This window comes from Hypanus sabinus, chromosome 23, assembly GCF_030144855.1.
Source record: "Hypanus sabinus isolate sHypSab1 chromosome 23, sHypSab1.hap1, whole genome shotgun sequence".
Classification (NCBI taxonomy): domain Eukaryota; kingdom Metazoa; phylum Chordata; class Chondrichthyes; order Myliobatiformes; family Dasyatidae; genus Hypanus; species Hypanus sabinus.
Genome location: NC_082728.1, coordinates 56,932,153 through 56,947,246, shown reverse-complemented (window position 1 = coordinate 56,947,246; position 15,094 = coordinate 56,932,153). Strand labels below are relative to the sequence as shown.

General features: G+C 50.7%; 1 protein-coding gene across 1 annotated transcript in view; it reads left to right on the top strand.

The window, feature by feature from the left end:
• Positions 1-15,094, top strand: part of pkd1b (polycystic kidney disease 1b) — a 472,814-nt gene that overhangs the window by 38,106 nt on the left and 419,614 nt on the right. Inside the window, exons 7-10 of the mRNA XM_059949028.1 lie at positions 345-520; positions 4,364-4,500; positions 6,308-9,853; positions 10,055-10,065. Of these exons, the coding sequence (XP_059805011.1) occupies positions 345-520; positions 4,364-4,500; positions 6,308-9,853; positions 10,055-10,065 (3,870 nt within the window). The remainder of the gene's footprint in view (positions 1-344; positions 521-4,363; positions 4,501-6,307; positions 9,854-10,054; positions 10,066-15,094) is intronic.

Sequence of the window (15,094 nt, the reverse complement as noted above, 5' to 3'; positions counted from 1 at the left end):
GGTGTCAGTGATCACAGAATCAGGACTTATGATATGCATCAGTTGTTAATACAACCATCCATCACTTGCTCCCTGCTGATAATAGCATACCATGAAAATGTACCCTATCCTTCAATGGAGTCCAATCTATTTCCAACTGATACCTGTTGCTATTATATCAAATGTCTTGATTGGACCAACACACACTTGTGTATCAAATGTTTTTATTTAATTCAACTGAATATTTTTGTTATATGGCAGCCTGTCATTTCTTCATATATAGGATATTTTTATATCCTATAAATAAACCACTTGAATCCTCAACTAGATTCCAGCTTACAACTTTCTTTGCTATTTTGTAACAGGTGACGGCAGTGAACCCAGTAAGCAGTCAGAGTGTGACGACCAAGCTGGTAGCCGACACCATGCTCCCGCTAATGGATCCACAGTTTATTAACATAACCAACGTGATTCTTGTTAACAAGCCCCAACTCTTTTTTGTCACAGTTAAAGCGGACAGCTTGGCAGAAGTTACCTTCCGGTGAGACACAAAAGCTTGCATAACTTGGAAAATTATCGTAACATGTAGCAGGGTGCAGTGAAAAAGTTTATCTTGCCTGCCATCCATAGGGATCATTTCATCACAACTATGTCCTCAAGCATCCAATGAAAACAATAAAAAAGTGCAGAATCAGTGGTACAGTAAGAGAGAAAGTACAGACAGTAGGATACAAGACTATACTGAATAGAATTCTGACAGAGTCCATTTTACTATACCAGGTGACTGTTTAATGTTTTTTAATAATCTTATTAATGTGCAGATGCGTGTATTTGTGTGTGTACCAATGAGCGAATTTGTCGTGTGTGTGTGTGTGTGTGTGTGTCAAGTCACTTTTATTGTCATTTCGACCATAACTGCTGGTACAGTACAAAGTAACAATGAGACATTGTTTTTCAGGACCATGGTGTTACATGACACAGTACAAAAACTAGACTGAGCTACGTAAAAAACAACACAGAGAAAGCTACACTAGTCTACAGACCTACACAGGACTACATAAACTGCACAAAAACAGTGCAGGCATTACAATAAATAATAAACAGGACAATAGGGCAAGGTGTCAGTTCAGGCTCTGGGTATTGAGGAGTCTGATAGCTTGGGGGAAGAAACTATTACATAGTCTGGTCGTGAGAGCCTGAATGTTTTGGAGCCTTTTCCCAGATGGCAGGAGGGAGAAGAGATTGTATGAGGGGTGCATGGGGTCCTTCACAATGCTGTTTCCTTTGCGGATGCAGCGTGTAGTGTAAATGTCCGTGATGGCAGGAAGAGAGACCCCAATGATCTTCTCAGCTGACCTCACTATCCGTTGCAGGGTCTTGCGATCCAAGATGGGGCAATTTCCAAACCAGGCAGTGATGCAGCTGCTCAGGATGCTCTCAATACAACCCCAGTAGAATGTGATGAGGATGGGGGGGGTGGGAGATGGACCTCCCACAGCCTTCACAGAAAATGGAGATGCTGCTGGGCTTTCTTTGCTATGGAGCTGGTGTTGAGGGACCAGGTGAGATTCTCCGCCAGGTGAACACCAAGAAATTTGGTGCTCTTAATGATCTCTACCGAGGAGCCGTCGATGTTCAGCGGGGAGTGGTCGCTCCGTGCCCTCCTGAAGTCAACAACCATCTCTTTTGTTTACATTCAGAGACAGGTTGCTGGCACTGCACCAGTCCGTTAGCCGCTACACCTCCTCTCTGTAAGCTGACTCGTCGTTCTTGCTGATGAGACCCACCACAGTCATGTCATCAGCGAACTTGATGATGTGGTTTGAGCTGTGTATTGCAGCACAGTCATGGGTCAGCAGAATGAACAGCAGTGGATTGAGCACACAGCACTGGGGAGCCCCCTGTGCTCAGTGTGATGGTGTTGGAGATGCTGCTCCTGATCCAGACTGACTGAGGTCTCCCAGTCAGGAAGTCTAGGATCCAGTTGCAGAGGGAGGTGTTTAGGCCCAGTAGGCTCAGCTTTCCAATCAGTTTCTGAGGGATGATTGTGTTGAATGTTGAACTGAAGACTATGAACAGCATTCAAACGTGTGTGTCTTTTTTGTCCAGGTGGGTTAGGGCCAGGTGGAGGGTGGTGGCAATGGCGTCATCTGTTGAGCGGTTGGGACGGTACGCAAACTGCAGGGGATTTAGTGAGGGGGGCAGCAGGGTCTTGATATGCCTCATGACGAGCCTGTGTACCAATGAGTTCATTTGCTCTGTGTGTGTGTGTGTGTGTGTGTGTGTGTGTGTGTGTGTGTGTGTGCGCGCGCACACGCCAATGTGTACATTGGGTGTGTGTGTGTGTGTGTACAAATGTGTGCATTTGGTATGTGTGTGTCTACGCCAATTTGTGCATTTGGTATGTGTGTGTGTGTGCACACCAATGTGTACATTCAGTGTGTATGTATGTATACACACCAATGTATGCATTTGCTGTGTATATGTATGTATCAATATTTGCATTGTGTGCGTGATATTTGAAAGATGGCACTACTGACAGCTTTTCATCACCAACAGTGATGGCAGGTAGGGTGGGTGAGACACTGGTACTCCATTGGCAAATCACTCCTGTCTTGGTGGTATTGACAATCAGCCCCATCCTGCTGTACGCTCTCACCGCCGCAGCAAGGGCAGTCTGAAGATCCTCTGGAGTGTGGGCCACAAGAGCACAGTCGTCTGCATACTGCAGTTCCAGGATCTGTTCTCTACAGAGTTTGGTGGTTGCATGGAGCCTCCTGATATTAAAGAGGTTGCCATCTAATCTGACGTCCACTGCCACACCGCTGCTGTCCTCAATCTCGTGGAGAAGCTTGGTAACACACAGGAGGAAGCGTTAAAGAGCACTGGTGCTAGCACACACCCCTGTGCATACAAAGAAGGGCTTGGACTCTTGTCCTCCTATGGACACCCGAGCAGTCATCCCATCGTGGAACTGGCAGAGGCTGTTAACATATTTATCGGGACAGCCAAACCTGAGGTGGACATCCTATAAGAGCTCTCTCTGCACAGTGTTGAATGCTTTGCAGAGCTCGACAAAGGCCATAAGCAGGTCCTGATGTTGCTCCCGGCACTTTTCCTGAAGCTGTCGGGCTGTGAAGATCATGCCAGGCTGTGAAGCTCCTGTTCTTCCTAAATCCACACTGCGATTCAGGCAGCAGTGACTCGGTGATGTTGCTGATGAGCCTCTGAAACATCACCTTAGCCAGGACCTGTCCAGCAACAGAAAGGAGTGATATGTCCCTACTATTGCCGCAGATGGCCTTGTCACCCTTGTTCTTATAAATGACAACGATGTTTGCATTTCTCCATTGCTGTGGGATGTTCTCATCAGTCCAGGCGTCAGTGGTTTGCCAATGGAGTACCAGTGTCCCACCCACCCTACGTGCCTTCACTGTTGGTGATGAAAAGCTGTTAGTAGTGCCATCTTTCAAATATCTGGGGAGCATTCTCTCTGAGGATAGCGGCATTGACAATGACATCCAGAGCTGCGTTAAACAGGCATCAGCTGCCTTTGGGAGACTTCGGCGTAGAGTCTTTCAGAACAGGAGCCTTCGTCCCTCTACAAAGGTCATTGTATATCAAGCGGTCTGTGTCACCACCCTTCTTTAAAGCTGTGAAACTTGGGTAACCTACAGCCATCACATCAAGTCCTTGGAGTGCTTCCACATAAGCTTCCTTCAGCGCATCCTGGGAATTACCTGGCGTCAGTGGGTGCCTCACACTGAAATACTTGTAAAGACCAACTGCAGAAGTATTGAGGCCATGATCACCCAGCGTCAGCTGCAGTGGCTGGGGCACGTGATAAGGATGCCCCCATGTCTGCTACTCCACAGAGTGTTATAGGGCCAGCTACATCATGGTCGACACTCAGCTGGAGGGCTGAAGAAGTGCTTTAAGGATCAGATGAAAAATGCATAAAAAGAAGTGCAAGATCAGACCTGAGGACCTGGAGAATGTTGCTGCTAATCGTAACACTTGGCAACAGCTGAGTAGGGATGGGGTTTGTATTCTGGAGATGGAAAGAACAACCAGAAGACAGCAGAAGAGAGCCAGGAGAAATGCAGCCATGGTTGCCATCACTACCACCACCACTACATATACATGTCCCACCTGCAATAGAACTTGTGGGTGCAGGATAGGACCGTATAGTCATCAAAGATTTCACCGCTAAAGGAGTGGGCATCATCATCGGATTCCGATGGACAACCGAAGAAGGGGAGGGAGAGAGAGAGAGAGAGGGAGAGGGAGAGAACGAATACCAATGAGTACATTTGTGTAGTTGTAAGCTTATGCCACTGGTCTTTGTGTATTCTCTGTTCAGTTTGACACTTTTCTTCATTAGATGGAATTTTGGTGATGGCAGTGCCCCAGTGACGCATTCCACACCCTCACAGCTGTCCTCTGCCCTGGCTGTGGGAAACCATGGTTCTGCACGCCGGAACCTACAGAACTGCATGAACTGGACATACAACGAGCCTGGTAAGGACACTGTCTTAGTATTACATTTTGATGTGTTCGAGATTTGTAAACTTCCCTCTTCATATCGATATAGTGGTACCCATTGAGTAAACAGCAATACCGTACATTAGTAGTGAGTAATCTTGCCTTGCTGAATACACAGTGGGCAGATTTCACAAGGTTTTAGCAGCAATTTTGCATGGAAATGTATGTTTTCAGTAAGTTACTTCTGTAAAAAGAAACATATTATTGTTTAGTTGGCTGCACTTAAATTTTTGATTTCTAAAACATTTTAACACTTCATTTTCTGTTGTAATAGTTTTCAAATGTTTCTGATTGTAATAGACACTCAGAAACGTTGAAAGGCTTGACAGCATTGACTGATGGTTAAATTGGGGTTGGTACTTTGTTGTCTCAGAGAACTATAGAATCAAAAGATTCTGCTCATTGAGTCATTGTTGGCTCCTAGCAGAGGAAACGTTTGAATCTCTACATTTCCTGGCATGGGCTAGGGGTGGTGGAGAAGGTGGAGTGGACAAGGAATGGAGTAGAGGGAATTTCTCTGATGGAATGAAGTAATATGCCAATTAAGGAGGAGTTAATGTGAAGGGAGTTAAAGTGAGTTATCTAAAGTTGGAAAATTTGAGATTCGATCCTGCAGGCTGCAATGTATCCAGACAAAAGATGAGGTGTTGTTACTTGACCTCATGTTGAACCTTGATGTAGCAATACGTTTTTTTTTGTAAGATCAATTGGCTTGGAAAATGGAAATGTTACAGCACCCCAGACATGATACAGAAACCTGGTTAGTGAGTTACTAAAATAGTTGCTGTTTGTGGAATTGGAAGGTGGTTATTAAGAATTAGAGAGATCTCCTGAGTAAGTGGACTGAGGAATGGCAATTTGAATTTAATTCAGATAAATGCAAGGTATTGCAGTTTGGGAAGACATATAAGAGTAGGTCTTTCACAGTTAATGGGAGGGTCTTAGGAAGTGTAGAAGAGATGGACCTAGAAGTGTATGGAGATAATTTCCTGGAAGTGGTTGTATATGTTGATAGGATGGTGAAGGCAGCTTTTGGCATACTGCCTATCATCAGTCAGAATATGGAAGTTGGGATGTTATGGTGCAGTTGGTCAAGATGTTGGTGAGGCCACATTTGGAAAATTGCGTTCAGTTACAGTCACCTTGCAATAGGAGAGATGCCGTAAGCAGGGAAGAGTACAGAGGAGAGTTACAGTGATTTCTGGGGGCCGGTGGGGGGTGGGGGGATAACTGGGTTATAGAGGTTTGCAGCTAGCAATCTATTGAAACAGAGGAGTATAAAGTCATGAGCAGCATAGGTAGGATGAATACACTTGGTCTTTTTCCCAGGTTTGGGTTAGAGGGCATAGGTTTAAGGTGAAGGATTTAATAAGAACGTGAGAGTGATTGAGGCAGGTACATCAACAATGTTCAAAAGACACTTGGACAGCTACATGAATAGTAAAGATTTAGAGGGACTAACTTAGATGGGCATCTTGGGCAGCATGGAAGAGATGGGCTGAAGGGTTTGATGACCTGATCATGTGTTTCTCTTTTGTTATGTCTACCTGCCTCTCTTTGCCGTCTCTTTTCTCTTTCTTTCAAAGACTGCCACTATTTCCCTCCCCCTTTCTCAAGTCTCACTCCTTTCTGTTCCCCATTCTGTCATGTCATGACTTTGCTTGGCACCATCCTTTTGAACTTTCTCAAATGGGAAGTTTACATCAGTCCCCCAAAAATCATTGGAGAGCAGTTGTGTAGAAGCGCCAGAATTCTACCAATAATTAAACTGGTGTTTTTCTAGGTGTCTACCATGTGGAAGTGGAGATCCATGCTCAGAGGAGCCGTGCGATGACCAGCATCCTGGTGTATGTCCGTAGCCTTCTATTAGACCTGAGTTGTGACCTGGCTCCAGACCACCCTAGTGTCAATGGGATTGTTACATTTGAAGCCTCCCCTCAACCCTTGTCCAATGAAATATTCTACACGTGGAACTTTGGTGATGGAACTCCTGCAGTTGAGGGGACGAATGCCACCATGTGCCACCGGTTTAAAGAGAAGGGGGTTTACAATGTCTCTCTGGTGGCCGATAACATGGCCAGTGTAATGAGCTGCCATGTGGTGGTAAGGGTGGAGGAGAAGATCACTGGCCTTATGGTGACCATTAGTGGTCAAGGGGAGGTGGGCTCCCCAATGCTGGTTCATGCCAAGACTTCAGCTGGGACCAACATACTGTGGACCTTTGACATGGGAGATGGCAAATCCTTCGGCAACCTGACGGCAGCCACCATCTCCCATATGTATGCAGCCGAAGGGAGTTATACCATTACCGTCATCGCCAGAAATGCAGTCAGCTCAGCCAGCCGATCGGTGGTTGCCCAGGTCTATGTATTGAGGGTGGTGAACATCACAGGTCCAGGCTGCATGGCCTCAGGGAGCCAAGTATCCCTCCAGGCCTGGCTGACCAGGGTGGGAAATGGAACCCGCTTCTGTTGGAGCTTTGGAGACGGTAGCCCATCCCTGGTTGTGCTGGGCAGTTCTAGGGCTCACCATACCTACGCCGCTGCTGGCAACTACACCATCACGCTTGTTGCCAGCAGCCCCTACGGCAAGGCCCACCAGCAAGCTACTGTCTGCATCCAGGCGCCCATCATTTCTGTCCACCTTTCGGCCAGCCACTCCTCAGCGTTGCTGGGGGAGCAGGTGCAGTGGGTAGCCGAAGTGGTTCCCAGGGAAGATGAGTGGCATCCTTACGAGTACCGATGGGACCTGGGGGTGCCAGGATCCTTCAGGTCTGGTGGACGGGAGGTGTCATTCAACTACAGCCAGGCAGGTATCTACCTGGTCACGGTCCACCTCAGGAACCATGTCGACCAGCAAAGCAGCTCCTGCTCACTGATTGTCCAGGAGAAGGTTGGGGACTTCACCATCTCCCATGATGGGCATGGTCAGCAATACCTCTCCCTGAACAAGACCTACACTTTCCACCTTAGCGGGGCTTTGGGTACAAACTCCACCTTCCGCTGGGACTTTGGCGACGGCACTGTGCCGAGACCGGGTCAAGGACAATTACACATATATTGGAAACCCGGCCCATATACTGTCACTGTTGTTGGGGAGAACCTGGTCAGTCACCTGGAGAAGCATCTGAGCATCCGGGTGGTAACACCTATCACAGAGCTTAGCGTTAGTACCCAGCAGTCAGCAGTAGAGACAGGAAAGGATGTATTGTTTGCCACCAGGCTGGGCACGGGTGATGGGGTCTCCTATTTGTGGGCTGTTCAGGGAGAACGTGTCCAACACCAGAGATCCTCCAATTTCAAGTACAATTTTGAAGAACCTGGCACTTACGTTGTGGAAGTGACAGCAAGAAATGAAGTGAGTGAAGAGACAGGAGCCATCACTGTTCAGGCTGTGGAGAGGATCCGAGACCTGGAGATATCCAGCAGTGACCTGATTGAGGGCAGTTTTTCTGCCACCGGAGAGGCCTGCCTGCTGCACGCGCACCTGGCCCATGGCTCCAATCTGTCCTATACGTGGATTATCAGTCGGGGTCCTGTCACAGTCATTACTGGTCAAGATTCAACTGTGCTCTTTCAACCAGAAGAAGCTGGGCATTACCTGGCAGTTTTGGTGGCCAAAAATGGTCTCGGAGAGGCCAACCAAAGCAAGGAGATCTTTGTGCAAGAACGTATCCATGGAATGGAGGTTACTGCATCAGCACATGAGGTAGGCACGGGAGAACTGGTGCACCTGAAGGTGGCTGTCGTTTTGGGGACAGATTTGCAGTATGAGTGGACCGTTGAGGGAGATGAGAATCACACCAGGGCCAATACCTCCACACTGGCCTACCTTCCCACCTCTGCAGGGACCACAAGAGTGATGGCAGCTGCCTGCAACAAGCTGGGGTGTGCTGAGAGCTCATTGACCTTGAGGATTCTGGACCCCATTTCTGAAGCGAACTCCTCCACCATGAGCAGGTCACCCTTCTTCCTTCTGCCACCCAATGCCACCACTTTCCTCCATGGCTTTGTGGGCACGGGCATTGACATAGCCTGGGAATGGAGTCTATTGGGAGACAGAGGTATCCAGGCCTGGCAGGGGAACCACACCACGGAGCACGCCCTCGGGAGAGTGGGTGTCTGTCTGTTGAGCCTCAATGCCTCCAATGGAATCAGCTGGGAATGGGTCCACCATGACATCGTGGTTCAAGGCTTGGCAATAATGCCAAACGAGACGGTTGCTGGGGTGGTGGATGCTGTTACCTTCAACCTGTCAGTGGAACAGGGTAGCAGCGTACGCTTTGTCCTCTCTATCCCCGTCCTGGAGACGGCTGCTTGGCTGCCCAGGGACACCCACAGCCTCGCCTTCTTGCAAACCAGTTGGCAGTGGCCAGCGGTGGAGGTGCGCCAAGAGCTAAGGTTACGCGCCAGGCTGTGGGCTGGTGGGGCTGCCAGCCTCATCTGGTTCTTCCAGCTGCCCGGTTCCCCCAGCTGCCGCCTGGCTGGGCCCAGCGTCGCCTACACACCCGGCACTGCTGGGTTGCTCACTGTCCGCCTGCGGGCCGCCAGCAGGCTGGGATCATTGACTGTCACCCAACGCTTTCGGGTGCAGTTGCCGGTGGTGGTGGCAGCGGAAGGCCTTCGGATCAACCGCACTCCGCTATTAGCCGGTGAACTGGCGACCATCCACCTACCAGCAGCTGGGGGTAGCAATGTCCAGTACTGGTGGGACTTTGGGGATGGGGATGGGACCTTCACTAGTCAGAGCTGCACAGCCCAACACCGGTACAGGGCTGCTGGCCGCTACACCGTGCACGCCCGAGCATTCAACGAGGTGAGCGCAGCAGGGGTGCTGAGGCTGGAGGTCACGGTGCTGCCTCAGCCCAACTGCCAGGCTCCAGCTGTCCGCTTGGTGCAGCCGCCCCTGTCTGTGGCCAGAGCCCAACCGAGTTACTTTGAGGCTGATGTTGAGCTGACCGGGTGCACATCCTACCCAGTTCACTATCTCTGGCAGGTGGTAATGGGGGCTGACTGCCACAGGCCGGGTCACCACCGAACCCTGCCTCTCCCCACTGTCCAACTCAGCAAGTCACAGTTGACCCTACCTCGGCTGGCCCTGCCCCTGGGCCCAATCTGCCTGCAGGTCATGGCAGCACTGGGCGGAACTCAGCTGCATGGGAAGGCAGAAGCACTGGTCCAAGTGGTGCGAAGCAGGCTGGTAGCCATCATTGAAGGGGGTGCATGCCGAAGCTGGGCTACACACCGGGACCTGGTGCTAGACGGTTCCCAGTCCTATGACCCAGACATCCAGATGCGAGAGGAGGACCACCTGGTGTACAGCTGGCACTGCAAGAGGCAAATCTCACCTTCACTGGACAGACGGGGGAGCACGGTAAGGCAAATCTCACCTTCACTGGACAGATGGGGGAGCACGGTAAGACAAATCTCACCTTCACTGGACAGACAGAGGGAGCACGGTAAGGCAAATCTCACCTTCACTGGACAGACAGAGGGAGCACGGTAAGGCAAATCTCACCTTCACTGGACAGACGGGAGCACGGTAAGACAAATCTCACCTTCACTGGACAGACGGGGAAGCACGGTAAGGCAAATCTCACCTTCACTGGACAGAAGCAGGGAGCACAGTAAGACAAATCTCACCTTCACTGGACAGACAGAGGGAGCACGGTAAGGCAAATCTCACCTTCACTGGACAGACAGAGGGAGCACGGTAAGGCAAATCTCACCTTCACTGGACAGACAGAGGGAGCACGGTAAGGCAAATCTCACCTTCACTGGACAGACGGGAGCACGGTAAGACAAATCTCACCTTCACTGGACAGACGGGGAAGCACGGTAAGGCAAATCTCACCTTCACTGGACAGAAGCAGGGAGCACGGTAAGGCAAATCTCACCTTCACTGGACAGACAGAGGGAGCACGGTAAGACAAATCTCACCTTCACTGGACAGACAGAGGGAGCACAGTGAGGCAAATCTCACCTTCACTGGACAGACAGAGGGAGCACGGTAAGGCAAATCTCACCTTCACTGGACAGACAGAGGGAGCACGGTAAGGCAAATCTCACCTTCACTGGACAGACAGGGGAGCACAGTAAGACAAATCTCACCTTCACTGGACAGAGGGGGGAGCACAGTAAGGCAAATCTCACCTTCACTGGACAGACAGAGGGAGCACAGTAAGACAAATCTCACCTTCACTGGACAGACAGAGGGAGCACGGTAAGGCAACTCTCACCTTCACTGGTCAGACAGAGGGAGCACGGTAAGACAAATCTCACCTTCACTGGACAGAGGGGGGAGCACGGTAATGCAAATCTCACCTTCACTGGACAGACAGAGGGAGCACGGTAAGGCAAATCTCACCTTCACTGGACAGACAGAGGGAGCACGGTAAGGCAAATCTCACCTTCACTGGACAGACAGAGGGAGCACGGTAAGGCAAATCTCACCTTCACTGGACAGACGGGGGAGCACGGTAAGACAAATCTCACCTTCACTGGACAGACAGAGGGAGCACAGTAAGACAAATCTCACCTTCACTGGACAGACGGGGGAGCACGGTAAGACAAATCTCACCTTCACTGGACAGACAGAGGGAGCACAGCAAGGCAAATCTCACCTTCACTGGACAGACATAGGGAGCACGGTAAGACAAATCTCACCTTCACTGGACAGACAGAGGGAGCACAGTAAAGCAAATCTCACCTTCACTGGACAGACGGGGGAGCACGGTAAGACAAATCTCACCTTCACTGGACAGATGGGGGAGCACGGTAAGGCAAATCTCACCTTCACTGGACAGACGGGGGAGCACGGTAAGGCAAATCTCAGCTTCACTGGACAGACAGAGGGAGCACGGTAAGACAAATCTCACCTTCACTGGACAGACAGAGGGAGCACGGTAAGGCAAATCTCACCTTCACTGGACAGACAGAGGGAGCACGGTAAGGCAAATCTCACCTTCACTGGACAGACGGGAGCACGGTAAGACAAATCTCACCTTCACTGGACAGACGGGGAAGCACGGTAAGGCAAATCTCACCTTCACTGGACAGAAGCAGGGAGCACGGTAAGGCAAATCTCACCTTCACTGGACAGACAGAGGGAGCACGGTAAGACAAATCTCACCTTCACTGGACAGACAGAGGGAGCACGGTAAGACAAATCTCACCTTCACTGGACAGACGGGGGAGCACGGTAAGGCAAATCTCACCTTCACTGGACAGACAGAGGGAGCACGGTAAGACAAGTCTCACCTTCACTGGACAGACAGAGGGAGCACGGTAAGGCAAATCTCACCTTCACTGGACAGACAGAGGGAGCACGGTAAGGCAAATCTCACCTTCACTGGACAGACGGGGGAGCACGGTAAGACAAATCTCACCTTCACTGGACAGACAGAGGGAGCACAGTAAGGCAAATCTCACCTTCACTGGACAGACGGGGGAGCACGGTAAGACAAATCTCACCTTCACTGGACAGACAGAGGAAGCACGGTAAGACAAATCTCACCTTCACTGGACAGACAGAGGGAGCACGGTAAGACAAATCTCACCTACACTGGACAGACAGAGGGAGCACGGTAAGACAAATCTCACCTACACTGGACAGACAGAGGGAGCACGGTAAGACAAATCTCACCTTCACTGGACAGACAGAGGGAGCACGGTAAGACAAATCTCACCTTCACTGGACAGACGGGAGCACAGTAAGACAAATCTCACCTTCACTGGACAGACGGGGGAGCACGGTAAGACAAGTCTCACCTTCACTGGACAGACAGAGGGAGCACGGTAAGGCAAATCTCACCTTCACTGGACAGACAGAGGGAGCACAGTAAGGCAAATCTCACCTTCACTGGACAGACGGGGGAGCACGTTAAGACAAATCTCACCTTCACTGGACAGAAGCAGGGAGCACGGTAAGGCAAATCTCACCTTCACTGGACAGACAGAGGGAGCACGGTAAGACAAATCTCACCTTCACTGGACAGACAGAGGGAGCACGGTAAGACAAATCTCACCTTCACTGGACAGACGGGGGAGCACGGTAAGACAAATCTCACCTTCACTGGACAGACAGAGGGAGCACGGTAAGACAAATCTCACCTTCACTGGACAGACAGAGGGAGCACGGTAAGACAAATCTCACCTACACTGGACAGACAGAGGGAGCACGGTAAGACAAATCTCACCTACACTGGACAGACAGAGGGAGCACGGTAAGACAAATCTCACCTTCACTGGACAGACGGGGGAGCACGGTAAGACAAATCTCACCTTCACTGGACAGACGGGGGAGCACAGTAAGACAAATCTCACCTTCACTGGACAGACGGGGGAGCACGGTAAGACAAATCTCACCTTCACTGGACGGACAGAGGGAGCACGGTAAGGCAAATCTCACCTTCACTGGACAGACGGGGGAGCACGGTAAGACAAATCTCACCTTCACTGGACAGACGGGGGAGCACGGTAAGGCAAATCTGACCTTCACTGGACAGACAGAGGGAGCACGGTAAGGCAAATCTCACCTTCACTGGACAGACAGAGGGAGCACGGTAAGACAAATCTCACCTTCACTGGACAGACAGAGGGAGCACGGTAAGACAAATCTCACCTTCACTGGACAGACGGGGGAGCACGGTAAGGCAAATCTCACCTTCACTGGACAGACAGAGGGAGCACGGTAAGACAAGTCTCACCTTCACTGGACAGACAGAGGGAGCACGGTAAGGCAAATCTCACCTTCACTGGACAGACAGAGGGAGCACGGTAAGGCAAATCTCACCTTCACTGGACAGACGGGGGAGCACGGTAAGACAAATCTCACCTTCACTGGACAGACAGAGGGAGCACAGTAAGGCAAATCTCACCTTCACTGGACAGACGGGGGAGCACGGTAAGACAAATCTCACCTTCACTGGACAGACAGAGGAAGCACGGTAAGACAAATCTCACCTTCACTGGACAGACAGAGGGAGCACGGTAAGACAAATCTCACCTACACTGGACAGACAGAGGGAGCACGGTAAGACAAATCTCACCTTCACTGGACAGACGGGGGAGCACGGTAAGACAAATCTCACCTTCACTGGACAGACAGAGGGAGCACGGTAAGACAAATCTCACCTTCACTGGACAGACGGGAGCACAGTAAGACAAATCTCACCTTCACTGGACAGACGGGGGAGCACGGTAAGACAAGTCTCACCTTCACTGGACAGACAGAGGGAGCACGGTAAGGCAAATCTCACCTTCACTGGACAGACAGAGGGAGCACAGTAAGGCAAATCTCACCTTCACTGGACAGACGGGGGAGCACGTTAAGACAAATCTCACCTTCACTGGACAGAAGCAGGGAGCACGGTAAGGCAAATCTCACCTTCACTGGACAGACAGAGGGAGCACGGTAAGACAAATCTCACCTTCACTGGACAGACAGAGGGAGCACGGTAAGACAAATCTCACCTTCACTGGACAGACGGGGGAGCACGGTAAGACAAATCTCACCTTCACTGGACAGACAGAGGGAGCACGGTAAGACAAATCTCACCTTCACTGGACAGACAGAGGGAGCACGGTAAGACAAATCTCACCTACACTGGACAGACAGAGGGAGCACGGTAAGACAAATCTCACCTACACTGGACAGACAGAGGGAGCACGGTAAGACAAATCTCACCTTCACTGGACAGACGGGGGAGCACGGTAAGACAAATCTCACCTTCACTGGACAGACGGGGGAGCACAGTAAGACAAATCTCACCTTCACTGGACAGACGGGGGAGCACGGTAAGACAAATCTCACCTTCACTGGACGGACAGAGGGAGCACGGTAAGGCAAATCTCACCTTCACTGGACAGACGGGGGAGCACGGTAAGACAAATCTCACCTTCACTGGACAGACGGGGGAGCACGGTAAGGCAAATCTGACCTTCACTGGACAGACAGAGGGAGCACGGTAAGGCAAATCTCACCTTCACTGGACAGACGGGGGAGCACGGTAAGACAAATCTCACCTTCACTGGACAGACAGAGGGAGCACAGTAAGACAAATCTCACCTTCACTGGACAGACGGGGGAGCACGGTAAGACAAATCTCAGCTTCACTGGACAGACAGAGGGAGCACGGTAAGACAAATCTCACCTTCACTGGACAGACGGGAGCACGGTAAGACAAATCTCACCTTCACTGGACAGACGGGAGCACGGTAAGGCAAATCTCACCTTCACTGGACAGACGGGGGAGCACGGTAAGGCAAATCTCACCTTCACTGGACAGACGGGAGCACAGTAAGACAAATCTCACCTTCACTGGACAGACGGGGGAGCACGGTAAGGCAAATCTCACCTTCACTGGACAGAGGGGGGAGCACAGTAAGACAAATCACACCTTCACTGGACAGACGGGGGAGCACAGTAAGGCAAATCTCACCTTTACTGGACAGACGGGGGAGCACGGTAAGACAAATCTCACCTTCACTGGACAGACAGAGGGAGCACAGTAAGACAAATCTCACCTTCACTGGACAGACAGAGGGAGCACAGTAAGGCAAATCTCACC